The following is a 24201-nucleotide window of genomic DNA, read 5'->3' on the forward strand; positions in this document are numbered from 1 at the left end:
AGCTCTAAGGACTCAATAAACATAATGCTGGTCACTGAATGATACCAATCAATGTAAATATTCGTCTTACAGTAGGTTAATCGTAGCCCTAGTTGCTCAGTGATAACACCACGAGCGATAAAGCTGAGAGATCCTGGTTTAAATCTACCTGTGAGCATTATTTACTACGAGCTTGTAGGCAAACCTTGTTAACCAGAGCCAACTGTCATGAAAAACAGGTTCAGGGCTTTCAGGAGATTTCTTCATACCACCAAGCACACTAAATGTGTACGTCCTTGAAATTTTTACAGTTAATATTGCCTTTGCACAGATAATCTGTTCAGATTGGACCTTATTATGAATAAATCATTATTACTTTGCCGAAGTACACAGCGCCAAACCTCGGTATTATTTACAAGGTTTTCTCATCGGATCTAAACAATTCGTCGTGGACAAAAATGATCGAACACAAAAGGTTATCAAACAGCTTCAGCCATAGATTACCATGTACTTCCTTTACAGCTGTTTCCAGGTCAGTAGATCATAATCTTTTCAAGTGTTTGTTCAAATACTTCAAGATAATTTTTATAATTGGTTGAATAGACTTTTGGACTGTACTCCAAATTCTAATTTTGTGTCGACTTTGGTCACAGTTGTAGAAAAAATAGGATTTCCAACCTAAGGAAAGTTAAATAAACCAATTATTTAATTCAAACAGCTTATACAACAAATATTAAACAGTGATCCATTACCATATCTTCTGCCCAAAAGATGACCTCTTGAAAACCATCCATCTTCTTAGCCTTCTCATGCTAAGGTTTCCACTTCCGATTGGTGTCACATACTACTTATATCTGTCCACATAAGTAGCATACACCAAAATAGTAATTCAGAATAATTATAGTTATACTATATATTCGTGAATTGGTAGAAGTTAGACACCATTGGATCCCGGCTAAGTGGTCTAGAGGTTAAGCGCTCGTGCACGAGACTGAAGGTCCTGGATTCAATTGGTGTGTGCGGGATCGTGGATGCGCACTCCTAAGGAGTCCCATACTAGAACGAAGCGACCGTCCAGTGCTTCCAGGTTTTCCATGGTGGTCTATCTTTAATTGACTCATGATTTCAGCTATTATAATTATACTACTTACTAATGAATAAGTATAATCATTAGTTTCAGAACAAATGAACGCTTAATCATCTGTGATTTCTGACATTTTCATTTTTAATGCGATACACTTGATGTACATATCTCCTTTCATTGTATATTTATTTAAAAACTTTCACTGACCAAACCCGATTCTTTTCTACCCTTTAAATAAATGACTAGAAATCTCTTCTTTCTACCAACTCTTACTTATTTCCCATTATATTCATACAATATAAAATCAGTTACTGAACATTTATTAAGACTTAATATTTTATTGAATATACACATATTCATTTTTATACTTAGGAGGTGTTGACAAATTTTCTTTTTCCTCATTAAGTTAGACCATTTCATCGAGAAGACCTAGTAAGGATCTGCTCTCTGTTTAACATCATGTCAATCAGTTAGTAAGTTACAACTTAGGACCGGGCACATATACGTATCGGTCCAAGTTGCCACACACCGAGTTCATAGAAGTAGTTACTTCAACGGTAGTAATATATAAGAGAAAGATTGCGTATAAGGATAGTACAGGAAGAAGGAATTATTTGGTAGAAAGAAAGACTTAAAGCAATTTTAATCTCACAGTTTAAGGGAAGACAAATAGTGAATACACCTATGCCACAATGAGCGATTCTGAGCCATGTCACCTAGAGTCTCCAACCATTGGTTACGATAGTCGCGCGGAACCCAGCAAGGTTGTTTGCATCTACCCACATTGCTAAGACTAGAAGTTAGTGACTTTAAGGAATTATGCCACGTTTTGATTTGGTTGCCCCTAACTTTCTTCCATTCGTCTCTAACACTCGTCAGTATTGCGCCCCGTGGTAATCGGTAGTTGGGCATGCGTAATACATGGCTCAACCATCTCAGTCAACGTAGAAATCTCTGAACATAGTAGATTTTGATCTGATCACCACTTATGAGTGATGGGTGTTATTCGACCAACATGAAGTGAATTAGATGGGTGCTAATAATAAAAATATTATGAAATACTGAAACAATGGTATTTATTCAGTCGGCCTCGTGACTAATCAATATTCGATTGGTTTGACAATCTTTTAAAGCATGCCATATCATCTTCCCTACAGATTTTTAGATAACAATTAGGTATTATGTCATTCAACTTTATGATTTATGTATTTCAATATTACAGATCCAAATACTGTAATGACAATGTTACATCATGATGCTCCAGATGATGTTGTAGTTGACGGTTATCAAGCACCTGGTTCATACAGGCGTAAATTAAATTATGGACGTGCTGATAGAGAAACACTTGGTGAATTAGTTCGTCGATCAATTGAATGTGATCAATCGCTTACTTATCAATGTTGGAATGCTAAACTTCTTCAACTTCCAGCTGGAGGTTAGTTTAAGTCAAAACAAAATTCTTCTTATCACATCAGTATGAATGTGAACTATTTGTTTAAACGATAAAGAATTCTCTTGTTGAATCAGCTTTTTTTAATCTAATAAGGATAAAGTTGAATAAGGTTTAAATCATTAAGCTAAAATAAAGATCATGTTCCTTTTACTGAATGTCATCGGACTTTATTGATTACTTAGTAAAAGTACGTAGGGCGGGACTAAACTTTATGGACGAGCCAATCAGAAGCTTTTGCGGGTTTTCAAGGTCACGGCGCTAAGTTCGGTACCTGATGCTTACGTACGATCGGTTTACAGTGGATTTTAGAGAGGACGTGATAATTTAGCGTCTACAAGAGAAGTGATTATTAAGAAGTTCCTATACCTGTGACTGTGATACTCAAATGACTTTTTTCGCTCGATCACGATTAAGGTTAAGACGCTAATCCTACGTACGTAGCATTAGTTATCATTACCAGAACAGTATTTTTTGATTATCTAAGAACTTCAGTGTAGAATACATGAGTATTTCTTTTTTATTGGTAAGGAGTTTTGGTCATGGATTGACATTATCTACAGTGAAATTGTCTGTAAATGAGAATTGAATGGTTGTTTTGTCCCAGTATCGTACTCCGTAGTGATGCCTATTCAGAGCTGAAACCCATCGCCTTCAAGTATTGGAGCAAAACATTAATATTTATACCACTTAGTTGAAACCCAATAGTTCACATTTTAAATTTTAATCAATTTATATAACAGCACTAGTCTTTCTTTTCTATCTTGATAAGTAATGGATAGTGACTGTGCTACAACTATTCACCCTATAAATATCAGATCTGTTATGACTGAAGATCCTTTAAAAAAACATCTGATGACGTATCTGCTGTTATAGAATTTTCCTGACAAAATAAACTGAAAGCGTCAACCATTTTAAATCCTTAAATGAACTTTAAAATAGATTTTTAGGGGTTCTGTTTTGTAGCTATGATCTATGAAGTCGATCAAGTCAGCGATGGGCCACTAACTGGTTTATAAAACTGAATGAGGAATTCACTGATTAGTAAATTGTGATTGAAAAGTTTAAATTACTGGATACAGACTGAATAAATGAAAAAAACATAATGTTCTCAATAAGACCTAAAGGTATTTGTCTATACTCCGTGTGTAGTTCATGGTAAACATTATTGAACAGTTAAGAAATGGAATGAGATCGCCCTTAAGTATCCCTTAATTTTGAATCATTCTGTGCCTGATGTCAGTTTTGGACGCACAATAACCTCAACTAAATTACTAGTCTAATCGATAAATCAAATTTAACTTCTCAACCTTTGTTAAGGTTCATCTTTAAGTACTATTTTCTAATGGTCAATAATAGAATAGAAAAGAAACAATAACCTATTGACTTAACACATAATGTTCCATTAACAAAGGTGATGTAGTGGTGGTGTGGTCTACTTATATCCACATAAGTAGTATATGGTGATAGTCAGACATAGAATGTATTTTGGCAGAAGATTGATGAGGAACGAACAGAAATGAAGTGCAATCGATACGAGAATGTATGAACAATGAAATCAGAGAAGATGGACTGGTATTTGCAGAAGGAACAATTAAGATTGAGATGATTGATTGTTATTTTGCAAATTAACTGTTGACTGTATGGTTATCAGAATTTAGTGAGATAGTCTGCAATTTTTGATAAAAACATTCGATTGTCCCCACTCCTGTTCTGTTCACTACGATACTACTTATGTGGACATAGGTAACCCACATCGCATTTTGACTAACATGTTTATGTATGCTTATATTGATACGTAATTTGTTGAAAAAAAAATAAAACAACAAAATATTGTTTCTTAGGTGGAACAACTTATGAGAATCGTGCTTGGGGATGGTGGGTTAGTCAAGATGGTAGACCACAATTTTACTGGGGTGGTGGTGTTCCTGGCTTACAGAAATGCGCATGTGGTGTTGAAGGTACATGTACAGGGGATTCATTGACATGCAATTGTGACAGTGACGGTTCAACAACTCCACCATTAGTTGATACAGGATTATTACAATTTAAAGTAAGTAATTAATCTATTTAAAAACGATTCATCGAGACTAAAACTTATAGACGAACCAATTAAATATTAGTTAACGAGTTTTGGGTTTTGGCGCAAAATTCATTCATCTATTTAGCTTAATGGCGTTCTAACATTTTAGCTGATGTCAGTTCGTGATGAAAACCCTAAATCTAATTCCTTGCCTTAACCATCAATCATAATTCTAATTCCTCACACAAGTTTATAACCTTCATTTAACTCTAATTAGTATATGAACATTCTCAAGGTCACTTTAGCATCTCTCCGATTTGGCCATAAATTATAGTCTCACCAAAAATTCATTAAATATTGAAGTGTGAAGTCAACTAAGTCAGGAAGGAGTAGTAAAGTTGTATTCGAAAACTATGAAGATTTTCTTACCAGTCAAATGGATAAATAATTATGATTTTATGGTTGAAATCATGAGTCAATTGAAGCTAGACCACCATGAGAAACCCGGAAGCACTGGATGACCGTTTCGTCCTATTATAAGACTCCTCAGCAGTGCACATCCACGATCCCGCACCTGCGTGATTCGAACCCAGGACCTACCAGCTTCGTGCCGGAGCACTTAACCGACAGACCACTGAGCCGGCATGCAACGGTGTTAATGTCTAACTTCAACCAATCCACGATGTTTGAGCAACCGTTCACCAATTGTCTTCAATGAGTTGATATCTCTACAACAGACTTGGTTGAACTTCACTGGTCACTGCTTCCCACTAGAACTCAAGGAAACATTCCTTACAGTCAGTCACTAGTGAGCATATGATTATAGATCAGAAGGGGTTTTTGTGGATATTAAATTGGTTCCCCCCTTGAGTTTTCTTTCATTACTATAACATGACTTTGATGTGGCACACTACTCAAACCTTAAAGAAGATCTATGTTAAGACCGTGCAACTAAAGTAATGAATCCTTTATATTTTGCATTTATTTTAGCGAATTAATTATGTTTGTAAATCATTGTGCTTTTGTGTATATCTCACAATTTATTATGATTCCAAATTACTCACTTACTTACTTACTTACGCCTGTTACCCCTTGTGGAGGAGCGTAGGCCGCCCACCAGCATTCTCCATCCAACTCTGTCCTGGGCCTTCCTTTCCAGTTATCTTCAGTTGTTATTCATCCTTTATGATGCCAAATACTAGAATATATAAGAGAAAATAACATCATGACTGGGATATTTATCTTATTGTCCATAATTTAGAGAGACAAAAGGATAACGCAATGACACTTGAAGCAAACAGTACTGGGTTCGAGTCTTGAGACGACCATAAACTCAGATGTAGGTACATTCAGCTTGAGAATCCCTAGTAGGATGAGACACACATCCTAGATTCCATTACTAGCCACCATCCATCTTTACTTATAAGTCATGTAAATGGTCAAGAGGTTTTTGGCTTTCATTATAAACGATTGTTGTTGATAGTTTAAACATATCAATCTTCTAGTTTCTGCAGCTTTAAGGTTCTAAATAGTTTAAAAAACAGAACAATATTCTATGTAAGAAAAACCTATCAGAATTACTGATGGAAACTTTACAATAATTTACCAATGGATCATTTTCGAGACCTAAGTAGAGATGGATGGTGATTAGCAGTGGAATCTAGGATGCGTGTTTCATCCTATTAGAGACTCCCAAGCTGGATGTATCTACATCTGAGTTGATGGTCGCCTCAAGATTCGAACCCAGTACTGTCTGCTTTAAGTATCATTGAATTATCCATTATGCTATCGAGTCTATATAGTCACTGACGTGTGCAAATGAATGAATTTTCATCCATAGATATCGATTGTTTGGATCTTTCCAGTGTTTTTTCTGTATCTCTGCTGAAAATATTTGTGGTTTAATGGCTATAACAAGAAAATCTGTACAGGATGCACAAATACCAAAAAAGCGAACGGTCAATTACGGTCCTAAACATCAATGATAAGATTTAAACAACCAATATACATTCTTGGATGCAGGAGAAAACGACCAGTGTAGCAGCAGCCTCAGCAGCAGTAGGCCTCAATATAAACGAAGGGAAAAGCTAGACTCTCCGATGCAATACAACATGAACCAATCGAGTTACAATTGACTGAGAAGCTTTGGAGGATGTGGAAACCTTCATATATCTGGACAGCATCATCGATGAACACGTTGGATCTGATGCAGATGTGAGGGCGCGGATCGGCAAAGCAAGAGCAGCATATTTACAATGGAAAAACATCTGGAATTTAAACAATTGTCAACCAATACCAAGATCAGAATTTTCAATACAAATGTCAATACAGTTCTACTGTGTGGGGTGGAGACGTGGAGAACTACGAAAGCCATCATCCAGAAGATATAAGTGTTTATTAACAGTTGTCTACGCAAAATACTTAGGATCCGTTGACCAGACACTATTAGCAACAAGTTTTTGTGCGAGAGAACAAATCAGATTTCGGTGGAGGAAGAAATCAGGAAGAAGCGCTGGAAGTGGATAGGACACACTTTGAGGAAATCACCCTATTATGTCACAAGACAAGCCCTCACATGGAATCCTGAAGGCCAAAGTAGAAGAGGAAGACCAAATAACACATTACGCTGAGAAATAGAGACAGACATTAGAAGAATGAACAAAAACTGGATAGAACTAGAAAAGAAGGCCCAGGACAGAGTGGGTTGGAGAATGCTGGTCGGTGGCCTATGCTCCATTGGGAGTAACAGGCATAAGTAAGTAAGTAAATACATTCTTGGAGCTGTTTTATTATTTTTTTTCCCATCACATCTTTTTTTCAGGATCATTTACCTGTAATGGAAGTACGATTTGGTGATACCGGTGGAATTAATGATGATAAACGTGCAATTTATCGAGTTGGACCATTACGTTGTTATGGTGATACATTATTTGATAATACAGTAACATTTCGTAAATTAGATGCAAATCTTGAATTACCACCATTATATTCAGAATTTGCATTTGATATGTCATTTATATTTAGAACAACTATAACAGATGCTGTAATTATGCAAAATAATGGACGTGCATCAAAACAATTCTTTGAAGTTCGTATTCGAAGTGAGTATAGATAGGTACAATTCGAATTTCTACATTCATTGTTATAGATTTCAATCTTCTTGTTCATACTCTTCATTGGATTAATTACTAAAGTTTAGAAGATGATTATATTGTGATAGTGACTCATAGTATAATCCAGGAAATACATTTCATTATGTTTTGGAGTTGTCGACTGGATGTATATGGACCGATCCCTGGTACAGCCAAGAGTGGGGAGAGTCCACTCTCCTTCTCGAAATGCTCTTACATGGCCACGCGTATTTAGCCTCTGCCAGGGAAGTCCTACTCATTGCTTTCTCGTGGCGGGGGTGTTGTTCACGAAAGTGAGAGGACGAAAAGCGAATGTCCGACACTTTAACCGGGTTGGTGGACACGGAAACTCCACCTAGGGGAGTTGGAAAACCCTCATTCCAAACCAATGGTACACGTGGGCTGGCTCCAGCATCCTGAGGGAACAAATGGCGTATGAACCAATTGTTGGTCACCGGCTACCATGGGACTGCATCCCCTCACGATGCTCCACTGCCTTGTGGATCAGACCTTTAGGTCAAAGGTTCCGGGTGTGGCCCCTTAAAAAAACCACCTGCTTCAGTTTGGTCACGTGGGCAGTATTACAGCCCTCATACAAATCAAATGAGATTTGTGTGGCGCATATATATCTGATGTCCCCTTGTACCAATATGTATGTGTTTAAATAAATAAATAAATAAATAAATAAAGTATATGGACCCCAACACTAATATTCCTCTAACATCATCTACATCCTGACATTTGAACAAATGGTTTGTATCATAACTTGAAAGATTAATGGATAGCACACTTCTGAAGCTATGGGTACTGAGTTCAAGGTTCAACGTAACTATCATGAAAAATACAAGTATATTCAGTTGAAGATTCGCATAATCATTGTTACTTATTATCCATGCCTTTTATTTACGACCTAATAATATATAAAACATTTCTATCCATCTATCCTCCCATAAGTTTAAATATCACACTGATACTATTCAGTTCAGATGACTTTTTGTCAGACTTACCTAACTTAAGGCAGTCTAAACATCCCTTCTTTTCAGTTTTCCAAAATACGTTTAAACCTCATGTCAGATAACCTCCGGTAAAAGAAAAAGTTATCCATACCATTCATATTGAATAATTTATAGATGAAAACGTGATAGATAGTTTAATCTCATCAATACTTATATAAAATAGTATTTTTATTTATTTATTTATTTGAACACATAAATATTGGTTCAAGGGGACATCAGATATATATGCGCCACACAAATCTCATTTGATTTGTATGAGGGCTGTAATACTGCCCACGTGACCAAACTGAAGCAGGTGGTTTTTTTAAGGGGCCACACCCGGAACCTTTGACCTAAAGGTCTGATCCACAAGGCAGTGGAGCATCGTGAGGGGATGCAGTCCCATGGTAGCCGGTGACCAACAATTGGTTCATACGCCATTTGTTCCCTCAGGATGCTGGAGCCAGCCCACGTGTACCATTGGTTTGGAATGAGGGTTTTCCAACTCCCCTAGGTGGAGTTTCCGTGTCCACCAACCCGGTTAAAGTGTCGGACATTCGCTTTTCGTCCTCTCACTTTCGTGAACAACACCCCCGCCACGAGAAAGCAATGAGTAGGACTTCCCTGGCAGAGGCTAAATACGCGTGGCCATGTGAGGGCATTTCGAGAGGGAGAGCTACTCTCATCCCAGCTGCGGTTCGAACCCGAGACCACTCGCACTTAAAGCGAGTATCATACCCCTAGACCGCTAGGCCAACAAAATCTTATAGATTTACAAGAATGATCATTAATAGTAATTATTGGACAAGAACATACAAGTGGAGACAATCGTTTGTACTTGAATACAAAATCATAGAACATCATAGTAAAATTTGAGAACAGTATAGTTAATATTTAATTTGCAAAATGTCAATCAATCGTCTCAGACTTCATTGTTCATTCGTTTCCACACTAATCATTCTTTGTTCTCGTTCTCTTCTCTTCGATTTTTTTAACATTCCACCACCAGGCATTTCACTTTCGATTAATGATACATACTACTTATATTTGTCGACATCAGTAGCACATACGACATTATGAATCTATGGATGATTTCACAGTCAAATTATACAAGTTCACTTAGTATTACTTGTTTGAATCTTCCCATTGATGTTTAGGACTGCAACTGGTCAATCTCTTGTCGGCATGTATGCATACTGTGCGTATTGCCTCGATATAGCCTAAATTCACAAGCATGGTAAGCAAAGATGGATAATGGCTAGCAGTGGAATCCAGGACGCGCGTTTCATCCTATTTGAGACTCGTCAGCTGGGTGTAGCTGCATCTCAGAGTTGATGTTCAAGGTTGAAATTTTTATTTATCTTACAAACTAACCACAAAATCTTGGTCAACAATAAAGTTTTATCACATACTTAACATCATAACTTTTGACTATCAAGAGATTTTCTATTCAAATTTAATCATTATTATTATTATTAAATTCCCAATACTCTATTTCTTTCTAAATTAATCATCCTTTAGATGGTAATTCATTACGTGTTGCTTTTAATGTTGGCAATGGTATACAATTAACAGAAGTAACGACAGCACATTGGCTTAATGATAATCGTTGGCATGTTGTACGTTTTGAACGTAATCGTAAAGAAACACGTTTAATTGTCGATACACAAGAACCAGCTGTTATTATTGAATCATCACAACGTTCATTTAGTGGTTTTGATTTTGATCAACCTTTATATGTTGGTACAACTCAAGTATGTTTATTATTAGTATAGGTTTGTGGAGATTGTTGAGTTTAGATGGATATCATGAATGGATGAATTGTTAGACCATCATTGAAAACCTGGAATCACTTGATGGCAGTTTCATCCTAGTATGCGACTCCCTAGCAGTGCGCATCCACGATCGCGAACGCAAGACTCGAATCCAAGACCACTGGTTTCGCACCCGAACGCTTGACCCTTAGGCCACTGAGCCGGCACCCAAAAGTGTTAATGTCTAACTTAAACCAATCCACGATATTGCGCGATCGTCCACCATTGTCTTCAGTGAGTAACTGCCTCACAACTGACACGGTTGAACTCCACTGGATGCGCACTAGTAAAGAGTTTCATACTAGGACAAAACGGTCGTCCAGTGTTTCAGATTTTCAGTGGTGGTCTAACATTCATCCATTCATGATATCAATTGAAACTCAAGCATGTTTACTGATTATAGAAAAACAAATGGTTAATTATTATTTCAATTACACTGAAACTTGTTGTAAATCAGTAGTTTAATCATAAAAAACTGAACATTTTTCGTTAAAACATAGTGAAATTACCAAACTTAATTAGAATCAAGGTAGTGAGCTTGTGCAGAATACTCGATCGGACGTCAGTTCCCATAATGAACTGACATCACATGGAGATCCATATAAAATTGATACCAATAAATAACTGTTATGTTCTAGTCTTGAGACTCCTTATTTGCATTCAGCTACATCTCCAGAACTGCTGGGTACCACATTCAGTACAATATTGTAAAGCTACTAATTACTTTCATCAAGATGCATTCTTGAAGTTCTGTTTAAAAAAGTCATGACAGATAATTACTCGTGTCGAGAGTGAGACAGTTGGCTACTTATGTTGTAAAATATCTTATTTTAAATCCAACTCATTTGGATTTCAACTTAATTGTGTTAATCGTGAAACCCGTGAATCCTGGATCTCATCTTTTATGGGTTCTAAACGTAGATAAATCTAAAAAAAGTTTACCAGCTGATTTTGTATTATTCGACAGTAAGTGTACCTTTCCCTGGTTAAAAAAATAGAGTAGCTTCAATAATGTATGTGGCTATTTGTACAATTTGTTAGATATTTGTGCACTTAAAAGCCCTTCGATATCAGATGTGTAGCATATATTATACAGCATTTTGTTTTTAAGTGATTTCTGAGGAAAATCTTATTGAAAAGCGCAATCACCTAGTCAAAAAGCTTTTAACTATGAAAACTTCATAGAGTTGAGATCATGAGTCAATTGAAGCTAGACCAACTTGGAAAACCTGGAAGCATTGGACGGCCGTTTCGTCCTATTATGGAACTTCTCAGCAGTGCGCATCCACGATCCCGACTCGCGAGATTCGAATCCAGGACCTATCAGTCTCGCGCCAGAGCGCTTAACCTCTAGACCACTGAGCCGTCCGGCATGCAACGGTGTTAATGTCTAACTTCAAACAATCCACGAAATTGAGCAATCATTCACCAATGTCTTCAGTGAGTTGATATCTCCCAACAGACCTGATTGAACTCCACTAGTTACTGCTTCTCACTAGAACTCCAGGAAATACCTCATGGAGTCAGTCACTAGTGAGCACATGATCATTATCAGGAAAGGTTTTGTGGAGATTTCAGTAATTTTATAGAGTTGAGATCATGAGTCAATTGAAGCTAGACCACCATGGAAAACAGCCATCCAGTGCTTCCAGGTTTTTCAATGTGGTCTAGCTTCAATTGACTCATGATCTCAACTCTATAAAATTACTAAAATCTCCACAAAGCCCCTTCTAACTATGAAAATTGTTGACATACCTTGTTAAAGCATCAACAATGTCCGATCGGTCATTGTCATCTCCAGCTAATCTATTCAATCAAGAACCACATGCTTCAAGTAATTCAACTAAGCAAACTAGATTTATTTTATACACACTATTCATGATTTCAATCATAAACAACCAAATAAATTTCAGAGGATTAAGTGAAGTGTATCTATCTGAGTGGATAACTTCAAACTAACTATATTGTTCAACTCCTTACCTTCACAGCTTGGACTTATTATTTATTTGGTGTGATTCTTTAGAGTTTAACCATTCCCTCACTATGAAGACAAACATTTCTTTCTCACGAAGTTGCAAACAATTTGGAATATTCAGCGGTTAGTTAGCATTCTGGTTAAATTTGAGTACTTTTTCAACTACCATTCAAAATTGTAACATATTGTGTAAACATTCATACATTTTATCATTTTTTGAATTTGCTTTTTTACATATAAAAGGCTTTTACTGATGGATATGTTGGTTGCTTATCAAATTTATTAATTAATGGTGTTGTACAAGATATGCGGGGTTTAGTTGAACGTGGTATATACACTTATGGATTAAGTGCTGGATGTAAACCAAAATGTGCTTCAAATCCTTGTTTAAATAGGGGTGAATGTGTTGAATATTATTCACATTATTTTTGTGAATGTGGTTTAACTCCATACCGTGGATTTATATGTGGACGACGTAAGCTCAAATCCGATAGTACAATGCTTTGTTATTTTTCCTTATTATATTATCTTACTTAAATATATATAAGTAGTTGAGTGTTTTATGTAAAACATTTAAAGCAAAATTAAGCAATCAAACTTCATAGATCAGAAGGGGTTTTTGTGGATATTTTAATATTTTCATAGTTGAAATCATGAGTCAATTGAAACTAGAGCAACATGGAAAACCTGGAAGCACTGGATGGCCGTCTCGTTCTATTATGGGACTCCTCAGCAGTGCGTATCCACGATCCTGCACCCGTGAGATTCGAATCTAGGACCTACCAGCTTCGCGCCGGAGCACTTAACCGATAGACCACTGAGCTGGCATCCACCGGTGTTAATGTCTAACTTCAACTGATCCACGAAGTTGAGCAACCGTACACCAATTGGATTGTGGATGCGCACCGCTGAGAAGTCCCATAATAGGACGAAACGGCCGTCCAGTGCTTCCAGGTTTTCCATGTTGGTCTAGCTTCAATTGACTCATGATTTCAACTATGAAAATACAATCAAACTTCTCTCATAGACTCGAAAATGATTCTGGATCAAATGTAAATCAACTACAAAGATTGAACTTCTTCAGAATTGAGTGATCGTGCTTGCTAATTAATTCAAATCCAATGCTCAATATTTCTGTTAGAATTTGATACGTTTTAAATCAGAAGGGAATTTTTGGTCTACTAACGTTTAACCCTAATGTCGATTTTCTTGATATAATCAAGTCATCATATTATTGATCACTTACACAGCCTCTTCAAATAAGTTGTCTTTGACATCTGGGATTATTGATTTAAGTATTTAGCACTGATGATTTATCATATGTTCTTAAGCATAATGTCTCCCAATAGTTCAAATAGAGTTATCCAAGAAACAATTCTTGTAAGACTTTTAGACTAAGTAATTCAACCCGACCCAAGTGTATGTGAAACTAGCATGTAAAGTAGGTGATTTTTTCCCAAAGATACGCATTTTTTCCATAAGTACCTGATCATTTAATACTGTATTGTAGGTTGGAACTGAAATAAACTTCATAAGTTTCACATTCTACCAGTTATGATGGACTGGACCATTTAGATGTCATGGGTAGTGAAAAACTTCGTTATCAGTCTTCTGTATTGTTCTCTCAAGGTTTCAAGGAGCATAGCATTAAATGATGTATAACTGTTCGATGTGAAATCCGAGAAAATATTTTGATTGGTAAGCAAAGATGGATAGTGGCTAGCAGTTGAATCCAGTTTGACGCGTGTTTCGTTCTATTTGGGTCTCGTCAGCTGGATGCACCTGCATCTCAGAGTAGATGTTCACTCTGGGACTCGAACTCAGTACCTTTCGCTTCAAACGCTATCGCGTTACCTTCCTGTCCTTAGGAACTGAACTAAATGTAGGCCAATTTAGTATGTGCGCCTCTGAGACAAAGCTTTCACTCTTCATTAAGACTACGTACCATAAAATCTATTTGTATTGAAATGAACTAATGTTCAATGACTTAAGTACGTTAATGTCAACCGATTCATTTTTTCAACCGTACTTCATTTACTTAAAATTTATAAAGTAGTATGTGTGTGTATTTACAACGTTTAGAAATTGGCGGTACATTTAACAGTGGTCCAATGGTGAAAATTTTCTTGGATAGACCAAAAGATCGTTTAGGAACTGTAGAAGAATATATTCAAGTTGGTTTTAAAACAAAATCAAAACGTGGTATACTGATGGAAATGAGAGGAGAAGGAGAAAGCAATTATATTATTGTGAAAGTAAATAATAATGGTGGTATTACAATAGAATTCGATGTTGGCTTTAAACGATACGAAGTCACAACAAACTATGATGTAGACTTAACAAATGATCAACATCATATGGTATATGCATGGAGGACAGATTTAGGCACTAAATGGCATTTGAAGGTATTTCTTATCTATCATTACATAATAATAATAATAAAATCACTTAGTATTGTTTTATTTGAATCTTCCCGTCGATTTGTTAGGACTACAACTGCTCAGTCTCTAATTGGCATATGTGCATACTGTGCGTATTGCCTCGATATAGCCTTAATTCACAAGCATTGTAAGCAAAGATGGATAGTAGTTAGCAGTGGAATCCAGGACGCGCGTTTCGTCCCCATTGCACAAACAAGTGGCTATCAGGACTCAGTGGCCGAGTGGGTAACGCGATGGCGTTTGAAGCGAAATGTACTGGGTTCAAGTCCCAGAGTGAACATCAACTCTGAGATGCAGGTACATCCAGCTGACGAGACCCAAATAGAACGAAACGCGCGTCAAACTGAATTCAACTGCTAGCCACTATCAATCTTTGCTTAATAATAATAGTCGCTTTTTCAGTAATATGTGTTCAGTGTGAAATTGCTATAACTGGACAAAGAACATTAAAGTTTGAATAATACAGAGAATAGAAGACAAAAATGGATAGCAGATCAGAATCTTACTTATCTTATTAAAACTCGATAACATCCCTCATTACATTTATATGACGAATTATTGAAAGAACGAAAAATCTGGACGGCCGTTTCGTCTTAGTGTAGGGCTCCTCAGCAGTTAATAAGTCAGTCAAGACAACTTAGAACCTTGCATGTATGTACATCGGTTTAAGTTCATTTACCCTATTGCCTCAGTGAGATGAAATTGTCAAGGAAACTTCCAGAATGGTAGAGAGAGGAAAAGTATGAGTGATAATAGAAACGTTTAGGTACCGAATGTACGATTCAAGAAAATACCGGCTATTGGAATAAAAAATCATGAGAAATTCATTAGCTTTGAATTTAAAGGAAGGAGAAAAACAGTGGATGCACCTATGCCATTGCACACGATTTTGAGCCATGTCTTTCAAAGCCTATAACCAGTGGTTGTGATAATCAAATATATTTCAACTAGGTAGTCTACACCTGTTAAATAGCTCAGTTAATTTGTCAAGGACTTCATATACTGGTGCCATGTTTTGGTTTGCCTCTCTCTAACTTTCTTCCAGCTTATCCTTACGGCAAACAAAATTACCCGTAGAAGTACGTTGTGTTTAGGAAACGCATTACATGCATCCAATGGTTATCATAATTCCTGGTGCACCAAAAGTTTTGCATAGGATCATTTATAAGGACTCGTTTGGTCAAAGGGCCCATTCCAAATATTTCTATGCTGTGTATGGGTGTAGATTTTTACAAAATTCTAGATGGCCTATAATTCCTGGAACCAGTCGGATCAAGAGACATTCTTGTCCTACACAAACTATTAACTAACCAATGTTTCCTTAAGAAAAATTCGATGCTATTTTTAGTGTTGTGTTCATAGTTCACTTTATATTTTACATAATCACCAAGTAATGTACGGTAGTATCTTTTATTGATATTTTGAATGAAAGATTGGTTAGCCTTAAAGAGGTTGGATATTGTGTCTAATAATGTAAAGTGTATGTGAAAAAGCGATTGTATTAAGTGATTATCTTTATTTAGGTTTAAAAATTCAGTACTACAATTTATAGCACAAAAATACGTGTAACGACAACTTGTTTAACATTGCAATTGATGAGTCTCTTATTTACATATGTGCATCCTATGAGGACTGCCTCGTTATTGCCATAAATCACAAACATTATTAGCAGGGATGAATGGTGTCTAGCAGTGGAATTCAGGATGCGCATTCCATCTTATTTCAGTTGGATGTACTTGCATTCCACAATTAGTTTTCTTTCTGGGACTCGAACCCATTACCCTTCGCTTCAAACACCATGACGTCATCCACTAGGCTACTGAGTACTCATAGCCACTACCTGTGCAATGGGATGAAGTTTAGTTCATTTTTTGTATTGGTTGTTTTGAGTCATCCCATTGTTGTTTAGGACTGCAATTGATCAGTCTGTTATTGACATATGTGTATCCTATGAGTATTACCTCAGTATTGTATTCAGTCACAAATATTAATGAAAACTAACTGTTTTTTTTAGCTAATAACTCAATTAAAATTTGTAGTAACACAATCCTGATGATATTTTATGATTAGTCATTTACGTCTTTGGTTAGTGTTATAACTTGTGGTCCGCCAATCAGAGAAGTGTGACTTATTACCAGGACCAATGTTGCATAAACCCGTAAGAGCAGTCTAGAGTCCTTACCGGTCCTTCTTCCTACCTAGCCCTGCCCGTTGAGTTCAGAACACCAACAACAGACTCTACAATATGAATCATGTATTTCAAACATACTGGGTTTATATAAAAACTAAACAGACCACATCACACCACAAAATAGAAAACAACATTTGTACGAGATCTAACCAATAGTGGCTGTGAATATGAGAGAGTGTAATTTATAGACTGGGCATAACTCGAGTATGGTAGATCGTATAATAATGGTATATAGATCAAAATAAAGGTTGTAATGAGAGGAACATGAATATGCATAGTTTAGCTACTTACTAATTATGAAATAGGAAATATATGTAACGTATTAGTCCATGAATAGTTCCCATGAGTTACCATTCATAATTCTTGTCGGGATATAACAGTTGGACATTATGGAGTTTTACCCGTGAATTATACAACAACGAATGCATTTGGATAAATGGATTCCGTACCCTATATTACAGTTTAATTTAAGTAAAAATCAATCTCTTCTTATCTAGTAATACTCCACAAATGACTATTTGTATGGGTAAGTTTAATGCCGACAAATGAACACATTTCCTAATAGTTCTTGTCCTTAGGTCATCGAGTAATTTAACTCTTTATATTGAATAACCGACTATCCTATTTCCACCACTAGCTTGGTACTCATAAAAAATTGACAAAAGTTTTGTATAAATTATGATGAGAGTAGGTTTTATTAGGAAGTAAACTTCCCATCCGTTGATGAGATGACTACACTCTAGTTGGAATTTGAAGTAGTTTACTATTTAGATTTGCTTTCCTTTTGTTGTATATTCTTTTAAAGGTTGATGATTATAATGAAGTGGTAGAAGATTTCAGTAATCTTTTATCACCAACAGCTGATGTTCGATTAGATGATCCATATGTATTATACATGGGTCGAAATGATACAATGCAACCAGCTGATGGTTTTGATGGATGTATTTATGCTGCACAATGGAATAATATATTTCCATTACATTTAATCTATGAAGAACCAAGAAACGCATCGGTTGAAATGTTACCAGCAGGTATTTAATTGATTAAAGTTTTAGTATAAAAATTTTCAACTTTATTTTATCTCTACTATTTAAACTACTGAATAATTAAAAGTAGCATATAAACAACAACATAAATATTAAAATCACATGACGAAATAATGAAAAGAAATTATTACGCTTCAAGTTTCAACAAAATGTATGATTGAATTTCATTTCATTTGTAATCAATATATGTAATATCATCATGGGTTAGGTTCCTTCTTACTCAAATTTTTCAAATATACACAATGTATATAAAGTGTAGGTTATTTATTCTCTGAAGAAGTGGCTTACACTGAGACACGAAACGTCATAAAGTGTAGGTTGGGTTACTTCAAGCATCCAATTTAAAAGAAAGCATATTTCTTTTGATCTTGGGTTTCTATTAGTTTCTTCAACTTTTTTTAATCCATGACATGTTATCTGGATTTAATTTCACAAGCATGTGGCTATCAGGACTCAGTGGATAACTCGAGGGTGTTTGAAGTGAAAGGTGTTGGGTTCGAGTCCCAGAGTGAACATCAACTTCGAGATGCAAGTACATCCAGCCGACGAGTCCCAAATAGGACGAAACGCGCGTCAAACTGGATTCCACTGTTAGCTACTATCCATCTTTGTACTACAATATTGTTCACATTGATATGTAAACGAAAGGAATTTTGTTTCAAATACTAAAATATTATCCGCCAAGATGTAGCAACTTATTTGTTGAACAAATCCTGAATAGGAAAAGATGTATGTCTTGAATTCTACTATTAGCCATTATTCAACTTCTCGATAAGCTTGAGATTATGTGATATTATTAATCTGATGAGCTTGAAATGTATATATCAAGATAAAGACAAATCAAATGCGGTTTTTAACATCAACACCGAGAAAATATAAATCTTTACAGATGAAAGACAACAATGACAGTTCGTTTATTTCGTAGAATCACTTCGGTTTTTGTTCCATTTTATCTTCAACATTGATCAAAAAATAATTTCTTGTAAGTGTAATATAAACTATTCACAGAATTCAACTGAATTATTAGTGTAAATGTTGGAAGTTATAAACAGTCGTAGAAGATTTGAAGATGACCATCACTCATGCTAACCTGATATATATATATATATATATATATATATATATATATATATATATATATATAATCTCCATATATTCTATGATTCACAAATCGCACTACAAGGACGTAATTATCAGTAGTATCTGATAGTATCTTATAAATTCATATTCTAATTAGAAATCGATGGGTTTCGTCACAGATTGACATCAGTTGGGATATTGATAAAAACCAAATATGACGTCTCAGATATTCTATAGCGTCATTATAGTGTACAACAACGTGCATGTACTATCTGGATAGGGGTTTTTAATTAGGACTATCAGATCTGATAACAATCGTATTACCCTTGAATTACTGAGTTGGAAACTGATGGTTAATAATTTCAACTATAGATATTTCGTGACATAGCTCAACAATGATCTAATTCCATCATTTCAACATGATTATGTTAATACATACAGATCATAATAATGAGAAGTGTATTTACCATTCTAATCATTCTGCAATTTTTCCCCTGTTCTGTTCTTTTTCCCTCCTTAATTTTGAATATTTCTAATACTCTAAAATACGGATTACGCAATTCATGCATGCATGAACAGTTCTTATGCTTCCGTCATTACACACTTACTTATTTACGCCTGGTACCCCTCGTGGAGGAGCATAGGCCGCTCACCAGCATTCTCCATCCAACCCGATCCTCTCTAATTCTTTCCAGTTAACATTCATCCTTTTCATATCTGCTTCAATCTCCCGGCGTAATGCGTCTTTGGCCTTCCTCTTTTCCGTTTACTTTCACCATTCCAAGTTAGGGCTTTCCTCGTGATGCATTTTGATGATTTTTTCAATGTATGTCCAATCCATTTCCAACGTCTCTTCCAAATTTCCTCTTCGGGTGGAAGCTGGTTTGTCCTCTCCCATAAAACGTTGTTGCTGATAGTATCCGGTCAGTGAATGTTGAGTATTTTGCGTAAACAACTGTTTATAAATACTTGTACCTTCTTGACGGTGGATGTAGTAGTTCTGCACGTTTCAGCTCCGTACAGTAGAACTGACTGTCTTGACGTTCACATTGAAGATTCTCACTTTGAAGTTGATAACTTTTTTGAGTTCCATATGTTCTTCAATTGTAGAAATGCTGCCCTTACTTTGCCAATCCTCACCCTTACATCTTCATCCGATCTTCCTTGTTTATCAATGATACTTCGTCATTACACAACTTGATAATAATTGTCCAAATTTTGGTATAGTGCTTTGAATACTTAAATGTGAAGTCACTTTGTGAATTAAGACTTTTCTTTTCAAATCACAAATTTCATTGAATCTAATAAATTCATTTAGTATTAATTTGTTTGAATCTTCCCATCGATGTGTTAGGACTGCAACTAGTCAGTCTCTCATCGGCATATGTGCATACTGTGCGTATTGCCTTGATATAGCCTTAATTCACAAGCATGGTAAGCAGAGATGGACTCAGTGGCCGAGTGGATAACGCCATGGCGTTTGAAGCGAAAGATATTGGGGTCGAGTCCCAGAGTGAACATCAACTCCGAGATGCAGGTACATCCAGCTGACGAGCCCCAAATAAGACGAAACGCGCGTCAAACTGGATTCCACTGCTAGCCACCATCCGTCTCTGCTTACCATTGAATCTAATAGTTTTACAAGACTGTTTTGGTCACTTTATTATTTTAACCAATAGATTACAGGTTATTTCATTGAATAATATAAAACCAATATTAAATAATAATGAATAAAGCCTATTATTCCTGGTAATTTTAGATTCCGTTCGTGAAGATTTATGTGGTTTCATTGAAATATTACCAGAAGAAGAACCTGTTGAAATACGTCCATCACCAGCTATCCCAACAAATATTACATTCCCTGAAATAACAGATGATGCAGAACGAGAGAAACGAATCATTGCTGGAGGTAATTTGCTTTATTGTATATATTCAGTTTAAATATGGTATGATTAGTATTTGTTGCATGGTTGTTGACAATTAGTCATTATCAATATGAAACTTGGGATAGATGTGCATTAGTTTAAGTCGCTATATTGTATTAACCCGATGAACTGAAATGAACAAGATAAATAGCAAAGGAATCCAAATGATCTATTAGCAAAAGTAATGAAAAAACTAAGAATTGATTATATATTTCGAAAGGACAAGAAAAAAGGATATGTATGAAGATCTAAAGGTCATCACTGTGACCACTTTTGAACTACTCCACTCAACATTTTCAACCACTGATAGAATAGAATATTAATTGTCAGTATGGGGTTGTGGAGATTTTCAAGTTTTTGATTGAGATCATGAATCGATTGATGTTAGACCACCATTGAAAACCTGGTATGGAACTCCTCAGCAATGTGCATTAACACCGTTGGATGCCGGTTCAGTGGTCTAGAGGTTGAGTGTTCGTGCGTGAAACCAAGGGTCTTAGGTTCGAATCCCGCGAGTGGGATCGTGGATACGCACTGCTGAGGAGCCGCATACTAGGGTGAAACTGCCATCTAGTGCCTCCAGGATTTCAATGGTGGTTTAACATTAATCGATTCTTTTCTCTTGACAAATTTATTAAGTATTTCATCTTCTCTACCTCCGAATCCCCTAATTTTTTTTCTCTTTAACAACACAACTTTTTATTTTCCTTTATTTTAGTGGTATCCGGCGTCATCTTAATATTATCCGTTATTATCTTAGTATTATTCTGTCGTCATTTCACTTTTGAACAAGGTGATTATAGAACAAGAGAAGCAAAAGGTGCATCACGTATGAAAACTGCTGATATGGCTATACAATATGGTCGTACTGGTCAACCAGAAGTTCAAGGGAAAGAATGGTGGATTTAAAGGAGATAATATAGATACATATCTGCATATTTTTATCATAGACATGTAGATAAACCCCTTGATACAACTATAACTAAACTTTGTAATCCCCTTTATTAAAAAAATAGTGGGGGGTGTTTTATAGAACTTTTTCATTCAATCTATGCTTAATGATCAACTGAATGATTTTGTATACAAATAAATCATCGAAACCTTTTTTATTAAACGAAACTTGCTCATAGTAACTAAGCAATTGAAATATTTCAAACGATAGTGGTAGTACTCTAATATTTTTTGTATGTGACTGGGACTCCTCGTTATCCAGATGTGTCTGTATCCCAATGTTGATGTCGGGATTCGAACCTAGTACTCTTAGCTTCATATATCCAGTAGGTTATTAACTAAGATGCTGAGCCCAGATGTGGTGTGGGTTACTGATATCCAAATAAGTAGTATGTGGTGATGATCAGGCATTGAATGTATTTCAGTAGAAGATCGATGAGGAGAGAAGGGGAACGGCACGCAATTGGTGTGAAAAGGCATGAACAATTATAATCGGAGATTATGGACGGATGTTTTCAGAAGAAACGGTCAAATTGAGACAATTCTTTGATAGTCTGCAAATTAACTATTTACTATATGGTTCTCATATTTTAATGACATATTCTGTAATGTTGTGCTAAAATACATTTGATTGTCCCCACTTGTGTTCTCATTCACTACACAGATATTCTCCTAACTTGTTCAATAGGTATGAAGCTATTAAAGCTCTGCTTAGGGTGTGTGAATGTTAACAGATGCTGATAAATTGTAATCCTGAATATCCGTCTCGCGCGCGAATGCTTAACCTCTAGACCACTAAGCCAGCATCCAACGGTCCTAATATCTAACTTCAATAGATGTATGGCCTTGCGTAACCATTCATCCATTGTCTGAGGTAGATACCTGTCCTGGGTTCGAGTCCCGCATGCGGGATTGTGGACGCAAACTAATTAAGACTATTGGTGACAGGATGGGTTGAACAAACTTATTGTCTAATACACCTTGATTTCCAATAGTTTTACAAATGGTATGAGTTTATATTTTTAAGTCAACTTTAAGTGTAACGTAAAAGCTTTAAGACAGTCTCGACCAACACTTTTACTCACTTTTCTAAGACTAACAATGTTCTCAGTTGGTTTTGACTGAAAGAAAAATGAATATTTATGTGCTATATTGTTACTGTCGTTATTATTATTATCATTATTGCACACATCACTATCATAGCGTAATCAAGATTGTACATAGCTAAGTTTCATAGACTCGTATAATACATAAATATTAGCACCACAGTATAAGTTTTAAATACACACATGTCAATACAAGTTTGTTGATTGGCGGAATATCTGATAAAATTCACTGGTAAAGGTATACGTACAGTACAATGTTAATCGGACAACTAGTTAATCATGTTTACCCAGTCCTGTTAGAGCTCAGCGAGTTCTGTCGACCAATTTATAATCTAGCAACTAGTCTAAGTGAATCAATATCTCATGAGTTATTCAAGATGTTGACAGAAAACCCTGTGTTTATGTTTCTTGCTTTTTGGAACTTATAAGTAAGGTGTACCTGAGTTGCTCAGTGGTAACGTCTCAAACTATAAAACTAAGTGACATAAGGTTCAATACGTTAGAAAGAACGACCTCCCTCAGTATTAATGGTAATCCTTGCTGACATATTGTTTAAAAGGTAACAAAAGATCAAGTAACACTATATAACTGTTTAATCCCATTATCTGACTCTTCAGCATAGTGCACTTACGACACAAACACGAAGGAATATTAAACCTCCAAGTCTAAGTAAATATACAATAGGCTAAACATCTGAACTTCAGTCAATTCACAGTATAATATGATCATCATTTCATGTTAACATTGAATAAATGCTTCAATCTCAACTCCAACAACTTCACAAAAGGAGAATCAATATTCAAACTGACCAATCAACTATTATAATTCATATCAAGGTGAATCTAATCGATAAAACTATTTCGTATAATGTGTTCTAGCACACATAGAGTAACACTTCCTTCAAGTTACTTTATTACTAAAAGTAGAAATATTCTCTTTTCATTGATATCATATACAGATTTATGTCTATATGCTAAATATATATACTTGTACATAACACCTTCAAGCAA

At 35.8% G+C, this 24201-nt stretch overlaps 1 protein-coding gene and 1 non-coding gene across 2 annotated transcripts in view; one reads left to right on the forward strand and one right to left on the reverse strand.

The window, feature by feature from the left end:
* Positions 1–22043, forward strand: part of Smp_159570 (septate junction protein) — a gene marked incomplete at both ends in the record, with an annotated part of 35125 nt that extends 13082 nt beyond the window's left edge. The window contains 9 exons of the mRNA XM_018793048.1: positions 2286–2498; positions 4358–4566; positions 7358–7637; positions 10184–10416; positions 12695–12926; positions 14534–14856; positions 17889–18114; positions 20969–21118; positions 21853–22043. Coding sequence (XP_018647599.1) covers positions 2286–2498; positions 4358–4566; positions 7358–7637; positions 10184–10416; positions 12695–12926; positions 14534–14856; positions 17889–18114; positions 20969–21118; positions 21853–22043 — 2057 coding nt within the window. The remainder of the gene's footprint in view (positions 1–2285; positions 2499–4357; positions 4567–7357; positions 7638–10183; positions 10417–12694; positions 12927–14533; positions 14857–17888; positions 18115–20968; positions 21119–21852) is intronic.
* Smp_tRNA_01677_Pseudo_TAA.1.1 lies at positions 9347–9417 on the reverse strand. The gene has a single exon. It is a non-coding gene (tRNA).
* Positions 22044–24201: the final 2158 nt, after the last annotated feature.

Source organism: Schistosoma mansoni, chromosome 1 (assembly GCF_000237925.1).
Source record: "Schistosoma mansoni strain Puerto Rico chromosome 1, complete genome".
NCBI lineage: Eukaryota > Metazoa > Platyhelminthes > Trematoda > Strigeidida > Schistosomatidae > Schistosoma > Schistosoma mansoni.